General features: G+C 37.4%; 1 protein-coding gene across 3 annotated transcripts in view; it reads right to left on the bottom strand.

The window, feature by feature from the left end:
• kiaa1549la (KIAA1549-like a) overlaps positions 1–15,237 on the bottom strand; it is a 97,664-nt gene that overhangs the window by 9,742 nt on the left and 72,685 nt on the right. For all 3 annotated transcript variants that reach the window (XM_077516394.1, XM_077516392.1, XM_077516391.1), the window contains 5 exons: positions 8,824–8,966; positions 5,354–5,478; positions 4,072–4,286; positions 2,586–2,718; positions 223–464 (listed from right to left, as the gene is read on the bottom strand). In XM_077516394.1, coding sequence (XP_077372520.1) covers positions 223–464; positions 2,586–2,718; positions 4,072–4,286; positions 5,354–5,478; positions 8,824–8,966 — 858 coding nt within the window. The remainder of the gene's footprint in view (positions 1–222; positions 465–2,585; positions 2,719–4,071; positions 4,287–5,353; positions 5,479–8,823; positions 8,967–15,237) is intronic.

Genomic DNA, 15,237 nt, shown 5'->3' on the forward strand with positions numbered 1-15,237 from the left:
TACTATCAATAATCTCCTGGGGTTCCACTTTCTTGCCACCAATGTTAAGTTTAAATTTCAAATACTTTGCTTTCTGCATATATTTACTCAAAAAAGTTCAAATCTAGCCTGAAGGGGCTTTCATATTTTCTCTTGCTGGAAAAATACTGAAAAACTTGTGGACGTGCTACATGATTTGCATCAGTATGGGGAAAAAAAACCCATTATGTAAATCAAATTTACTTAGTAGGAGGGGAAGGTGGGTCATGGTCCGGGGGCGCCAGGCTGAAGGCGTTGCCAAGCAACATATGCATCTGTGTGCGGACGTCGTCAATGGACGGCTGAGAGCTGAGTGTGGAGGAGTCAGAGCCGCGGTGAGCTTTCACCCCCAGGCTACCAGTTCCTGTGCCAGTAGATCCACCTCCATAGCCAAGCGAGCTCATGAGATGGTCAACATTGGTTTCCTCAAATGGCTCTGGTTCACCCTGCAAAGTGCAAGGAGGGTGCAGGGATTAGTATTCATGACAACGAAGACACAGTTGATAAATGTTCTGTGTTAATTATGTCAACCTCTAAAAAGCAGCGGCCTATTCAATTACAAAACTTTGATTAGTTTTTCCAGTTAAAACGTGTAAATCAAACCACATCAACCAGGAAAGGTAGGATTTGTGTGTAAGGTCAAAAAACAGATTTAATCATTATCATGGCGGCTACAGAGTGGCTAGCATGCAGGAAATATATTCTTTTTATGGACTTGTTCTCTCAGCCTTTTGCCACCTTGTCATGTTGCAAAAAGTTTTTAATTGCTGTTAATGATAAACTGCTATACAAGGAGACATTGGGGAGTCATGTTACGGGTTGACGGACTGTTATGCGAACTTGGTTTTTATCACATTTGGACTGAAAGTTGGGATGTTATGACAATTAATTGAAAGTACTCATTTTATTTACAAAGCACTTTAACAACCATCGCTGCATACAAAGTGCTGTAGATGGAGTAATAATGCAATAAGAATAGGTAAACAAAATGGCACAATAAATTAAGAAATATAAGTAATCGAATAAGTAAATAAAATCTAATAATTAATAACACAATATAAGGGCCAATTGTATTGATACTGATAAGACCAAGTATATAAACAGCTAAATAAGACGTTTGAAAATGTACTGTTGAATATATATATATATATATATATATATGTATATATATATATATATATATATATATATATATATATATATATGCACTGTATGTGTACATTTTCAACAATAGAGATAAATAAATCAGTCTTGCACATGAATGAAGCAGGTGAACTACAGACTGAAATACGATGTTTGTATATTCCAAACACATACAGGCCAAAATGCACTGTTCTCCTTGTACAGCACTTCCTCAAATAATTTGGCATATGCAGGTCAGTCCGCCATCTGAATCCATGGACTGTAATCATATGCAGTCATTGACATTCAGCAAGTTAGCTCTGTTGCTACAGCCAAGAGGCAGCAGAAAACGATTTCAGTCACTCCTGCTGCTCCCATTAAAAAAAAAAAAGTTCCTCTTTGTCTTCATTTCTCCAACTTTTGCCATTTCTTTGTGTCTCATTTTACATTTTCTTTCTTTTTTCATTTGGTTCACTTGTTTTTTCTAAATGTATTCAAAGTTAATTTGGAAAGAGCCCTCGGAAAATTACAGATTCAAAAGTGAGTTTAAAAGGAGAGTAGGAATTAAAATCATAAAATCGCTGCTGTGAGAAGATTAACACTTAGGGCAAAGTTGCAGTGCTTTACTTTACCTGCACCACCAAGGTTTTCATCACATCACATTATTGCATGAGTGTGAGTCACTCAATGTCAGTGTGGATTCAAGGTCAGACTTGAGTCGCTATATGTAAACGCAGTTTGTAACAGAATCAAAGATTTTAAATTGGGAAAGGTATTCAGGTGAAATGCATGCGAGTCACTGACATTTTTATACAATTAAGCCATTAACTCATTCACTCCCAGCCATTTTCACAGAAGCAATCCCGTTCACTCCCGGCTGTTTTACTGGATTTTGACTGATTTTGCAAGGCCCACAGAATATTGTGTTCTATTGCAATAAAATCATGGAACCTATCAAAAGAAAGATTATAGTCTCTTCTTTCATCAGGAAGAAAAAGTATGTCTCTATCTGTTTCCGTTTTGCAGCAATTAGCATTAGAAGAGAGCTAAGTTTTATCAGTTTTCACAAATCTATTTAAAATTGTAAGGAATTGAGCTTTTTTCTACATGGCCCTGGTTGATCTCCTTTGCTCTGCTGCCACCTGCTGGCCGGTTGTGTAATAACTACCATTTCTGCAACTGTTCTTTGCAGTTGAGAGGCTGCATCAAAGCCTTCTGTATGCTCTATCATTAAAAAAAAACAGAAAACAAAAAAAAACAACGAAAAAACGTAAAAATACGTATTTGGGACACTTAAAACATAAAAAAAACGCATTTAAACATTATTGGGAGCAAATGAGTTAAAAAAAACACCAAAAAAAAACATGAGCCTAAATAGTCTTTTTTGCAATAAAGCACGTTGACCTGGCTTCATAAAATGACTCATGCACTCTTTGCATACTCACATCATAGCCGTTGTTGCGGATGCCTCTTCTGGCTCTCTCTCGAAGAACCAGAAGGTCCATTTCTGTCTCCACAGGGCTGGGGCTGCTCAGGGACTGCCTGCTCCAATAGGTGGGCTCCCTTGGGTGGGAATATCTGACACGTTGAGGTGGCGAGAAAAAAAAAAAAAAAACATTCAATGAACTACTGGTAACACAAACACATATATGACAAGGATTAACATCCTAATAATTCAATGCGTTGCACTGTGCAATGCATTCTGGGAACCAAGTGACTTCACTGTCATTGTAGATGTAAACAACAGATAGACATGACATGCCAGTGCCTAAAGCAAGTACTGTATAGGCAGAGTGTTGGCGCGTTCCATGTTCGTGGATGTTAGCATTGTTTACATGGCGCCCCCAAGTGTTCAAACTGAGACAGCACAGCTGGACAAAAAGATGACAAACTTGTATTGCAAAACTCTGGTTAAATGGTAAGTATTCTGTTACTTGAAACACTGTTGTCTTCAATGTAATTCTTTGCATTTGACTGTATTCTATGTAAGCTTTACAATCACGTGAATGAATGAAGATTTTGTTTAAGATGTTTACTGCATATTTGTGCAAATTTTATTTATTTATTTATTTATTTATTTATTGTTACTCATTTTATTGTGTGTTCTATGTACAAAATATGTATATTATGAACTAATGGAAAAAATTATACTATAATTACCATTAGATTTACCTTATTTTAAGGGAAATGCTAGGAGGGGAGTCTTAAAAAATAAGTTATTCTATGCATTTAGTATATATATTTTAAATTAATCGGGCCAATTAATCAGCAATCATTTTTTCCCCGTCAAATATTGGCTTAAAATAAATAAATAAATAAATAAAAATCCATATAGGCCGGGCCCTAGGATTTGTCTCAACAATACAGTTGAAAATAAGGTACTTTAAATGGCATTAAAACCATAACAGCCGCATGTTGCAGCTGCATGTAAATATGCAAGTCTTACGGTTACATCACTTAGTTTTAGGAGATTTATAAAACCACCAAGTACAGCGGCAGACCAGCCACGCAGCCATAGTAGAAGTAAATGTGTGTGGTAGTTAGATAGAATAAAGCAATGTCGTAGTCAGCCTGGATAATGATATTTAATAACCTTCAAATTTGATGATTCCAAAAATATTATTTAGCCTTATGCAGGACACTAGTGAAATAGTTCAGAAAAAATTAAATTTCAAAGCTTAGAGATTTAAATTAAAAGCCATTTTTTTAGTATTAATATTTTACACAATGCCTGACCATTTATATATAACGTATTTTATTCAACTTTATTATTATCGTGAGTGAAGACTGCAGAGTCAATTTTGAACCATCGTATTTATTTTAGCTTGCATGGTATGGGATGCGTGTAAGGCTACTTTGCAATGCAATGCATAAGATGACGTTCTAAAATTTCACATGAGGAATATTTCTTCAGAATACCTCATTCATTACCTTTTATGACATCCAGCAAAGGAGGCCCTTTTTTCCTCTGCAGTCATTGGTTCCTTGACTCCGTTGTCATGCCGACTGTGCCGGCTGTGACCATAACCGTGGCTGCCGCCCTCGGAAAGGGAGAACTCTCCGTAACCCTTCCTACGGGCTTTCTGGCGCAGTTTGTTCCTGTAGTGTTCGATGTCCGACTTCTGCTTCAACCCGCCATGATTGGCCTGCAAGGGATATGCTTGACTCTCAATACACCAGAAATATTAGGGGCTGAAAACTGTAATTTATAAAACAAAATGTCCCCCAAACATGACATTTTGCACCAATATGCTCCAATCATGAAGATGAACTACTGTACATGAATGTAGCTAGTGTAATGCTAATAAAATGAGCGCTAAGGAGTCATCAGTGTGAATTGCTGTCTTACTGCAGAGGAGTGTAATAGCGATGGCGAATGTGAGGCTGAAGAGTGAAAGATGACAGACCGGGTGGGAGAAATGTGACAGGTTTAAGATTTAACTGGAAGGCCAAGTGTTTGCCGCAATAACCACTCAATTCGTCAGGAGTGCAAGGCATCCTGGTGACGAGATGAAACGCTACTACAGAACAGGAGAGGGCAAGATGAAACCATTTAACATCATGCTATGACAGATTTGCATATAAATATTAAGTACAAGGCTTTAAATATGTGCCATATTGGATCCAAATGTTAATGTGCTGTGATACATGATGGCATTACAGTTTTGTCAGACCAGCGGACTCGTCACATCACCATGTCGACAGGATTGTGTGCATGTGTGAAAATGTTCACCAATATATCAAAGTATGTCTGTGGGACTTCACAAATATTGGATAAGCGGACCCTGCTCATTCATCCCTAAAATGCTCGATGGGTTTGAAGTCAGGCTTGTTATGAATAAGTGCACCGTATTTTCCGCACTATAAGGCACACCTCACTATAAGGCGCACCCCCAATGTACGACATATTGGCGAACGTTTTCCATATATAAGGCGCACCTTCAATGAATTACATATTTTCAAACATTTTCCATATATAAGGCGCTACAGTAGAGGCTGGGGTTACGTTATGCATCCATTAGATGGTGCTGCGCTAAAGGGAATGTCAACAAAACAGTCAGATAGGTCAGTCGAACTTTATGAATAGATTACAAACCAGCTTTCTGACAACTCCATTCACTCCCAAAATGAATAAACAGCTGTTTTATTATTTTCTCTGAGGTAAAGTATTCGTATTAGCTAGCGATCTGTAGCGATCTATATGTAGACTCACCTCGCCATTCGGGATGACGGAGTCTTGGCTGTGGGAGGAGGACGAGGGGTAGGAGTAAGTCGGCTGAGCTGTCAAGGGCTTGATGGTGATGAGCCGGAGAGAGCCTGTATGATCATCGTATGGGTCTGTGGAGGATTAAGGATGAAGGTTAGCTGTCCCTTCAGACAACTCCGATGTTACAGTCAAAAAGACAGAAAATAGTTGCCATATTTGTTACGCATCAATTTCTCTGTGGTTAATAAGAGTTGTAGCATAGTATGAAAACTGAAGTTAAAATTAAGTGAACATATATATATTTGTTTCTATTTTTGTAGTTGTTCTGGCTTGTAATAACCAAATAATTTGGCAAAAAAAATGTGTTGGAGATGACAATTAACATTTTTCTCAACTTCATTATTTTCACATTGTGAAAAGCATTCTTATCCGACGTATTGAACACTTAAGGAAACACTTATTTTTATTTTTTTATTTTATTTTATTTTATTTTTTTACCATTCTAAAGGATTCTGCTGTCTTCTAGCATTATGAATATTCTATTCTAGATAATCCCATCAAAGTGTTACATAGACTAATGCAGATCATTAGTAATAATAGTACGGTACTATTTGTGCAGTGACTGTGGGATTGAAGAATGTAAAAAGTTGTCCGTCTCTATATGTGTGCACTGTGATTGATTGAGTGGGACAACCAGGGTAGAGTTTCACTTTCATCCACAGTCCACTGGGATAGTTTGCAACTTTTCTGAAAGCTTGAACAGGATAAGTTGCTGGAAATAGATGGGGAGACATGATGTGGTATATGCTACTGCAGTCAATCTACTCTACACTGCCTTATAACAATTTATGTATAACCATAGCTTTGTTGTGTAATATATTTTCAAGTTAAGGGCTTCTCAGTATTAAATGTACATGTGCATGTTATGTTATTGCAGGCAGCAGCAGATGGACCGCGTTGTGGTATACTCGAACTCCGATGACTCATTGCCTGACATCAGTGAGCAGACAGCTTCATTGTAGGACTAAAAAAGTCTGCCATCAACTCAACCTCAAGCCCACACAACCGCAATTCATCCTGGCTGCTGCGCTGCCTGCCTTGCACCTTACTTCCGTGACGGCCGAGGTTAGCACACATAGCAACGTAAACTGTAGAAATTGTGAATCAGATTGGAAAACAGCCAGTGCAACCTGAAGTGATTTTGTATATCTAGTGGAATATAGTTTTCAAACTGAACACATTCAAACACTGCTGTGTAGTACCAGAAGTAACTTGAAGTTAATGTATCGTGCTTAAGGACACTAATAATGATAAAACGGCCTCTTTCTTTTTGTCTGTTTCATGCTGACGCTAACACTCTCCCTTTTTAACAAATCTTAATGTAACAGCAAGTGCATGTTTACATAAAAACGTCAAATGCTGCTAACAGTATTTATCTACATAGAGCAGGGGTGTCCAAACTTTTTCATTTGAGGGCCACACACAGAAAATCAGAATGATTATGAACAAATAATTTATTTGTGCTTTTGCATATTTAGAAAAATGCTACAGTACATAAACCAATTTATGTGTAATATGGCAGTAGTGTTATTATAGTTTTTATTTTGGTTTGAGTTTTGTTTTTTAAATTCAGTTAGTTTTAATTAGTTTTCAGGGTGGTTCTGTTAGTTTTTATTAGTTTTAGTTCTTTAATTAGTTTTAGTTAAAAAAAAAAAAAAAAGCGTATTACTTGTGCGCAATATTTAAAAAAAGACCAAGGCAGCTTTTAGTTTTTTGTCGTGTAGATTATTTTTTTAATTTTTTTTTTTTTTTTTTTGAAAAGCCGAGAAATGTCATTTGATAGTAAACAAAAAAACGTGCATTTCACTTCGTCTGAAGGTGATTTTCTATTGGTTGCTGCTAGATGATGTCACGTCTATGTGACATACTTTCAAATGTCATTATTCTGGTTTAGATGAAAATAAATCTACTAAAAATTACATTTAAAGTCATTTGCAAAGTCTCATGCATTCATTAATTACCAAAGACTAAAACGAAGGACATTATAGTTAGATTTAGTTAGTTTTGTAAACATAAAATGTAATTTCAGTTAGTTTTCGTTCTTTAAAAAGCATTTTCGTTTGTTTTTTTTGTTAACAAAATTGTTTTTTGAATTCTAGTTTTAGTTATTTCGTTTTTTTGTAAACTAAAATAACCTTTAATAGCACTTGTATTAAAATTAAATGTATTATAAATATTTGAACTGAGTCAAATGCCATTTTTAGCATATGCCGCGGGCCACTGAAAAATGGACGGCGGGTCGCAAATGGCCCCCGGGCCGTAGTTTGGACACCCCTGACATAGAGAGTAAACATGGCGAATCTTTCCTTGCCTGCTTTTTGACAAATATGAAACATAAACACCATTTAATGTTTACTATTGCCACTTAAACTAGAATATTAGATAAAAAATAATAAACATTGCTGTGCCTGCCCTTGTTAGCCAGCAATTACTTTCTATTATAAAACAAAAATATTACATCTCTTAATCAAATCTAACGTGTTAGTAAATTAAAGAGTCTTGAAACTGTCACAAAAAAACACAACCAATTTTGTCATTGAATAAAAGCTACTGTGAAATAGGAATACAGTAGGATGTGTAGAATTTAGGCACACTCCTGCACAAAATTGTGCACATTAGCTTGCACTAAAAACATATTCTAGCTGTTTCTACTTTATCAGTTCTGTGTTCATTTTTTTATTGTGACTTTTTTTATCGCTTCATCTCTGACAGCAACGATTTTGTTCACTAATATCCTTCATCCCTTTTTTCCCCCACTTTATCGCTACTTCTGACCAGCCAAGGCTCTCTGAAACATAGTGAGAAAATGAGACAATTACTCAACCTCTTCACTCCTCTGTATTCATTCATTTGCGTGTACAAACACTATAAATCACACAAATCACTGTGTACACCAAAAGTACTGAGGTGTAAGAGATGAACAACAATAATGGCTCAGAAAGGCTCAAACAGTCAATCAGAGCAATGTTAATGCAATAGAATCTGTCTGTCCCTAAGATCCATAAGACAATTGAATGGTATTATTGTAGCTCAAGTATAATGTTTTGTTTGATGTTGCTGTCAGTGTGTGTCATCACCGACAAGCTCCATGATGCAGCAGGCAGACTGAGTCACTGTATGAATGAATGTCTTTTGATCATATTCGCTTCATTAGTTCACAGGAATTATCCTTTGGGCAAGATGTCATCAAATGAAGTGTAACAAATGCGTGGCATGAGATGGGTCAGTGTACCAGTGGTTACTATATTCTTTAATTAGCATCCTACTGTCGTGGGCAGAAACAGTGGAGATACAGACTTCTTCACCATCTGTCTCTCTTTTTTTTTTTTTTTGCTTCTTTCTCCCTCATTTACTCATCAGCCTTCCACATCTTTTTTCCTCCGTTTCTTTTGTTCCCCTTTGACCCGCTCTCTTACCATTGGTGCTCCTTTTGTGCAAATCCTCCTTGCCATTCTTGCAGCTGCTGCCAGTGGCTGTCTTTCGGGCCGACGAGCTCTTGCTGGCGTTCAGCTTCCCGGAGCTGTTACTCGACATTGAACCATCCTCGCTTGGCAACCGCCTGTAGTAGCCATGGTAACAGAGAGGGTTGCAGAAGGCAGGGGAGGGTTTTTGAGTCTCAGGCATGTAAGGGCACATAATATTGGAAACACATTAAAAAAAATAATTCTCATTTCACATTTAAAATATTTGGATAGTTAGATGGACTCATAATAATACAATGTTATTCATATTGAATATTATTTATGCAACCCAATTAAACGCAGTCCAAACAGAAGAATCAAGAGGTCAAAGACTGTATTAGGGACAATTAACTACACTAACAGATTTTCTTGGTGTGTTGTTTCACACTTGCAGCCTTGTAATTACCCTTTTAAGCAGTATTGTTTTTTATGGCATCGTTTTGGAGGAAAATAACCACAGGATTCTTGAAAAGCTGAAAGCAAACAATTAAAAAGCCTCAACTAAAAACCTGAATTATTTCACAATGTACACAATTAAAAACAAAAAAAAACAAAAAACAGGAATTGTAGAATTTTTTTCTGAGAATTTTTTATATTACAGAAAGCAAGTGCTTCTAGCATGATAATGCAAATGAAAGTCATTAAAGGCCCAGTCTGCCGGTTTTACTCAAGAAATTTCACTTTTTAAATACAGGATTTAACCAAACAAACTACTTCTCAATTTACAGATCTGGGCTTCTCTTAATGTTTGGTGGTGATTTTTTCCCTAAACCCCCACCCACCCAGCCTGTATTTTGCCATTTTGAGTTTGTTTTGTAAACAGCGGGACGTTTCTGTGGAAATACAGTGTTTACTACCCTCCAGCCAATCGCAGACCGGGGGGTGGTGTGTCGTAAACGGGGCCGGGCAAATCTGTCGGCTGCGTGACGTCAGTCACGTCACTCCCGCGGCGATTTTTTTTTCACTCACTCATTCACACATGTAAGCTTCTGTGAGTGAGTGAGTGAGTGAGTGAGTGAGTGAGTGAGTGAGTGAGTGAGTGAGTGAGTGAGTGAGTGAGTGAGTGAGTGAGTGGAAAAAAAAAAAAACAATAATCCGTGCGTGCTGTCAAATTGCCGCGGGAGGATGTCACGCAGCCGACAAATTTGCCCGGCCCCGTTTGCGACACGACCCCCCGGCCCGGTTTGTGCCCCCCCCGCATGCGATTGGCTGGAGGGGTGTAAACACTGTCTTCCCACAGAAACGTCCCACTGTTTACACAAAACACAAAATGGCAAAATACAGGCTGGTGGGGTGGGGGTTTAGGACAAAATCACCACCAGACATTAAGAGAAGCCCATATCTGTAAATTGAAAAGTTGTTTGTTTGTTTAAATCCTGTATTTAAAAAGTGCCTTTTCCTGAGTGAAACCGGCAGACTGGGCTTTTAATTTTACCAGTTTTTACAAATATTATAATTTTTAGTTCTTCAGCGCTGTATCTTTTTTACACATATTAGTGTGACATACAAAATAATTGTCTGTCTGTCCTTCTATTGCTGCCCCACTATACATAGTACAGGCAGTACATACTGTAATGTACATTATGGAGAAGCCTACTATGTGTAGTCAAAAAATTGACCTTTTGTATTTGTTTTTGTCTTTTGCCTCAGAGACACCAGGCATGTGAACCGTGTAAAGACCCCACAACATACACACACGCACACACGCAAGCGCACACAGCCTCAAGCCATGTAAGCCACAGTAGGCACACAATGTGACAGACCCATCTCATCTACAGGTGGTGTGACGTGCACATATTCTGTAGATCAGACATCAGTGCCCCAGGCTAGGCTAACACCTTGACACACAAATACACACTGTGTTCTGTGTAGCGGTCGATACTATGGAGTCACATTTTAAGTCACCTGGTCAAAGGCGTAAAAGAATAAATACAATGCATGTGAATTTGCTTGGAGAATGCCGGGAAGAATAGCAACAGGATCCATCATCATTTCGCTGTAAAGTTTCTTCTGCTCTTTTTGTGCCTCGCATAACGAATAGAGGATGTGGTTCAGTGTTAATTTTGACAAGAATTTTTTATTTACTTTTAGTTATAGTCTTTTAACTAAATTAATTAGTTTTAGCCATAATTTTGTCATCTGATTGGATTTTAGTTTTAATCCAATTTTAGTCAACAAAAACAAAGAGCAATTTTTGTCGACTAAATTAACAATTTAGTCGATGTTTTCCTTCAGCATACATAACACACCGAGACAGATCTAACGCAACGGTGTCTTTATTAAACTTTTTTCAATGAAACATGTTGAACTGACAATAATATGCTGTCTTAAAACTTAGTTTTTACCCTAAATTAAAAAAAAATAAAAAATAGTGGATAATTACCCGAAATTAATCTTACAGCTGCACAATGGATCGAAACGTGTTTGAACATTAAAGTGCAGCGAACAGTTTCTGAGCAGTTCTTTTGTCCCGCCCACCTTTCATTCCTTCTTCTGATTGGATTTTGTGAATTTTCACCACTGTGTTGTTTTAGTTTTCGTTTTAGATATCTAATTGTCTCAATGAATGACTTCTATTTTTGTTTTCATTTCATTTTCTTCCGAAAAAAAAAATGGTGACGAAAAATCTGGCGAAAATTTTTCATTGACGAAATTATCACTGATGTAGTAAAATGAATAAATGTGACTCCACCTGGAAAGCCGTTGTCAGAAACTATCTCAAGACAAACAATTTGTTATGGTTCAATGAGAAAGACAAACTGTTCTGCTGACCTGATTTAAAGCCCCACTGAAAATACACCGTATGTGCTGCTTTCCACACATTCACTCCACAAGTGAAGATGCAGCAGGTGGAGCAATGTGCATGTGCATATACTGTATGTTTTTATGTCACCCCCATTGAAAAAAATAAAATAAATAATAACAACAACAACAATAATAATAATAATAATAATAATAATAATAATAATAATAATAATAATAATAATAATAATAATAATAATAATCTTATGTCCGGCGCCTCGTGCTCCTAATCCAAGCTGTTATGTGCATCAACCAATCCACCGTGGTCTAGTGCCGACCTGCTCCCAATCTCCACTGCGATTATACTGTGAGAATGTTAGACTGTGTGAATTGCAAATGTCGTAGCACTCTGCCCACACTCTGCAGCTAGACAAAAAAAAAAAAGAGCAAGCTTGACTCTGACTGACTGACTGTATTGTTTTATTGTGAAAAGCGTATTGGAAGTTCTTTGTTCCTCTTTCTAATTTCATGCATCAAGCCTGTATGTATGTAATATCCATCTATAAAGAAGTCCGCAACTATCATCTTGATATTCCCACTGCAGCATTATCTTGAAGATTTGTAATTGTCTCTATATATAGATGGTGGAAAATGCGTTCCCTACATGGTTTGGTAAAGCCGATTATGCCAGCATTTTATACGGTCGTCATTGTTCCTCTCCCTCCGGCATGGCGAAAGCCAAGGTTATAAATATACATGTGTTTATTATCCTCAAGGGGCAAAGCACGACTAATCCCACTCCGATGCATTTTCGTTTAGTGGTGTGTAAATATGAGACTGATTTGTGTGCCTGTTTTTCAATTTGCATTTGTGTAAGGAGGCAAAACGCATCTCATTTGAGGCTTCCTTTAGGAAAGAGCAAAAGTGAAGGTGGGGAAGTGTTGGACTGTATTTTAATATAAGGAAATGTAGAAAACTTTAGCTAGCATTACCTTAGAATTTTCTGTATTCATCAGAGCATGCTGCTTTCTTAACTACATTCTACAGTGAATGGTTTTCATCCCGCAAAAAGCCATCTATTTTCTCTACTGCTTGTCCTCATGAGGGTCGCTTGTGAGTTGACGCTGAACCTATAATTGGTTTTGGGCGACAAGCGGGGTAACACCCTGGACTGGTTACTTATCAAATGCAGGGCAAATATCAACAATTATGTATTTATTTATTTATTGATTTATTTATTTAGATGTATGTATTTTTTTTTTAATTTAATTATTCCGGCTTCTAATTTCAGCTATATTCAAATCTGCAATTACCCAATCCTGAATGTTTTCCGAATGTGGGAGGAAGCCAGATTATTATGCAAGCACGGATAGAACTCCACAAAGAAGAGCCCAAGGTAATTTTGAAAACCAAAGCATAAGCCCACTCTGGTGCTCTGTAGAGGCAGTATGATAAATGATAAAAATGTAAGTGCGGTATAGCAGAAAAAGAAAATAGGATGTAGAAGAAGATTTAAAAAAAAAATAAAATAGTGAGTGGTGTCGCATTTAAATTATTACCGAAGATCTTAAGATCACTGAAATGAATGATGCTTTTGAATCAAATGGTAAAATGTGAAGAGGCGGCAGTGTTTCTTTTGTTTCGTCTACAGCGTCAACTCTTCATATCATATACTGAGTGATGAGGTGATATTCTTTTCAAAGTAATAATTTAGTCGCCATTCATTCAAAAATAAATACATGTATCATTAAAAGGTTTACCCAGATTTCAGAGGTTTGAATTTAAGATGTATAAATCTCAACTTGGACCTCGGGCATGCAGGTTCTCCCTATACATGCGTGTGTTTTCTCCAGGTATTCTAAAAACGTGCAAGTTAGGTTAATTGAAGTATTTCAATTCCCTAGAGGTACAAATGGCAACTACCTCCGAGTGTACTCTTTTGTCCAAAAGTCACCTGTGATTGGGTTGAGCACACCCACGATCCTAATCAGGAATAGTGGGATAGATATTGGATGGATGAATGGATGTTACAGACTAGTCAAGTCAAGAAAAGTCTTTGTGTCATTGTATTTGCATGAAACGCTTGAACTGCTTCATTATGTTGTCAATATAACAGTGTACTCCGATGTTACGATATAAACTGCAGCTTACATTGTCATAGGAATGATTCTGAATTGTAAGTTATGCCTTAGTGTATCTGGAAAATTGATTGCATAAGAGACTGGACAAGATTCACATTTACTGTTTGCGCTGTAATTTGTTGATCGATCATGTCATTGCAATACATAAAGGAAAAGACAACACTGCATAATGTAAAGTAAAAAAAGAAAAAAGGTAGAAAAGTGAACTAATACACTCTGCCTTGGGAAAATATACATGCAGTACTGTAGGAATTACAGTTTTCCTTTGCTTTTGTCATCCACATCACAATAAATATATTTTCTTGCGTTGAACCATTTTAGAAAACTGGTTGATTCCGCTTCATTAAAGATAACCAAAATTTACCTGTTAATCAAATAAAAGTGTAAAGCCCAATTCACACTGCCTGCGGAAAGGACGTGGTGCGTTTTCCGTACGACTTCTGCACGACTTCTGCAAGGACTGACTGCAATTCACACCGCGTGCTTTGCGTGTCCGGAAATCTGCACCCGCCGGACCACAAGATCACGTGGGGTTCGCGCTGGAGAGTTGAGTTCACACGATAACAACAATGTATATAGAGTCCTATTTTGTAAACAATAGCCACATTTGCCTGTTGTCACATCGATATGCTTTTTGGACATCGTTTCTGGGACTAGTTTCTACCATGGGTAAGTACGTTTTCTGTTTAAATAGTGTTATTTAGTCACGTTTAATTTATGTGAGCTCATTTCTTGTCTTAATTGTCCAACTCATGTTATGCTATGCTATGTATCTAGCTAACCTCCCTCCCCAAAAAACAAGTTTGCAAACTGTTTTATTTTGAAATATATCGGATTTACCTTGATGCGAGACGCCCGACTTCCTGTCCGGCTCGTGTCATTTTTTCAGCATCATGAAAATTTGCATGCAGCGTCCGGAAAAAATAGAACTTGTGGAAACCTTCCACATCGCCGCGGTCGTTCCTCACCGCAGACGCATCACACCGCAGCTGGTGTGAATTGACACATAGACTTGAATGTGTTCTATCCTTGCGGCGTCCGGACGGAAAACGCACCGCATCCGTTCCTCAGACAGTGTGAATTGGGCTTAATGAAAATGTATACAAATGTGCTTGACATGACAACTTGTTGCATGTAAGGACTTATACGATGAACTAAAGCCAAAATGTTGTGGGGGTGAAACAATTCAATAGAGACCCATTATAACGATAATGATAATTCATAACGCTTTGACTGCCAAAAACGTTTAATCACGATTAATAAAATCACGTTGTATACCGCCATAAACGTTAGATGACGTCAACTACGTTTTTTTTGTTTTGTTTTGTTTTGTTTTTTTAAGCAATGGGCAGTGCAACATCTAAGTGCAGGGCTGCCTGGTCAATGGGTTGTAGAATCGAAAACACTCACTAACTATGGCCACCAGATGGCAGCATTGTATCTCTTCAATGGGCTGCCAAATTACAATGAAACATGACGAAATCTG

Source organism: Festucalex cinctus, chromosome 3 (assembly GCF_051991245.1).
Source record: "Festucalex cinctus isolate MCC-2025b chromosome 3, RoL_Fcin_1.0, whole genome shotgun sequence".
Taxonomy (NCBI): Eukaryota; Metazoa; Chordata; class Actinopteri; order Syngnathiformes; family Syngnathidae; genus Festucalex; species Festucalex cinctus.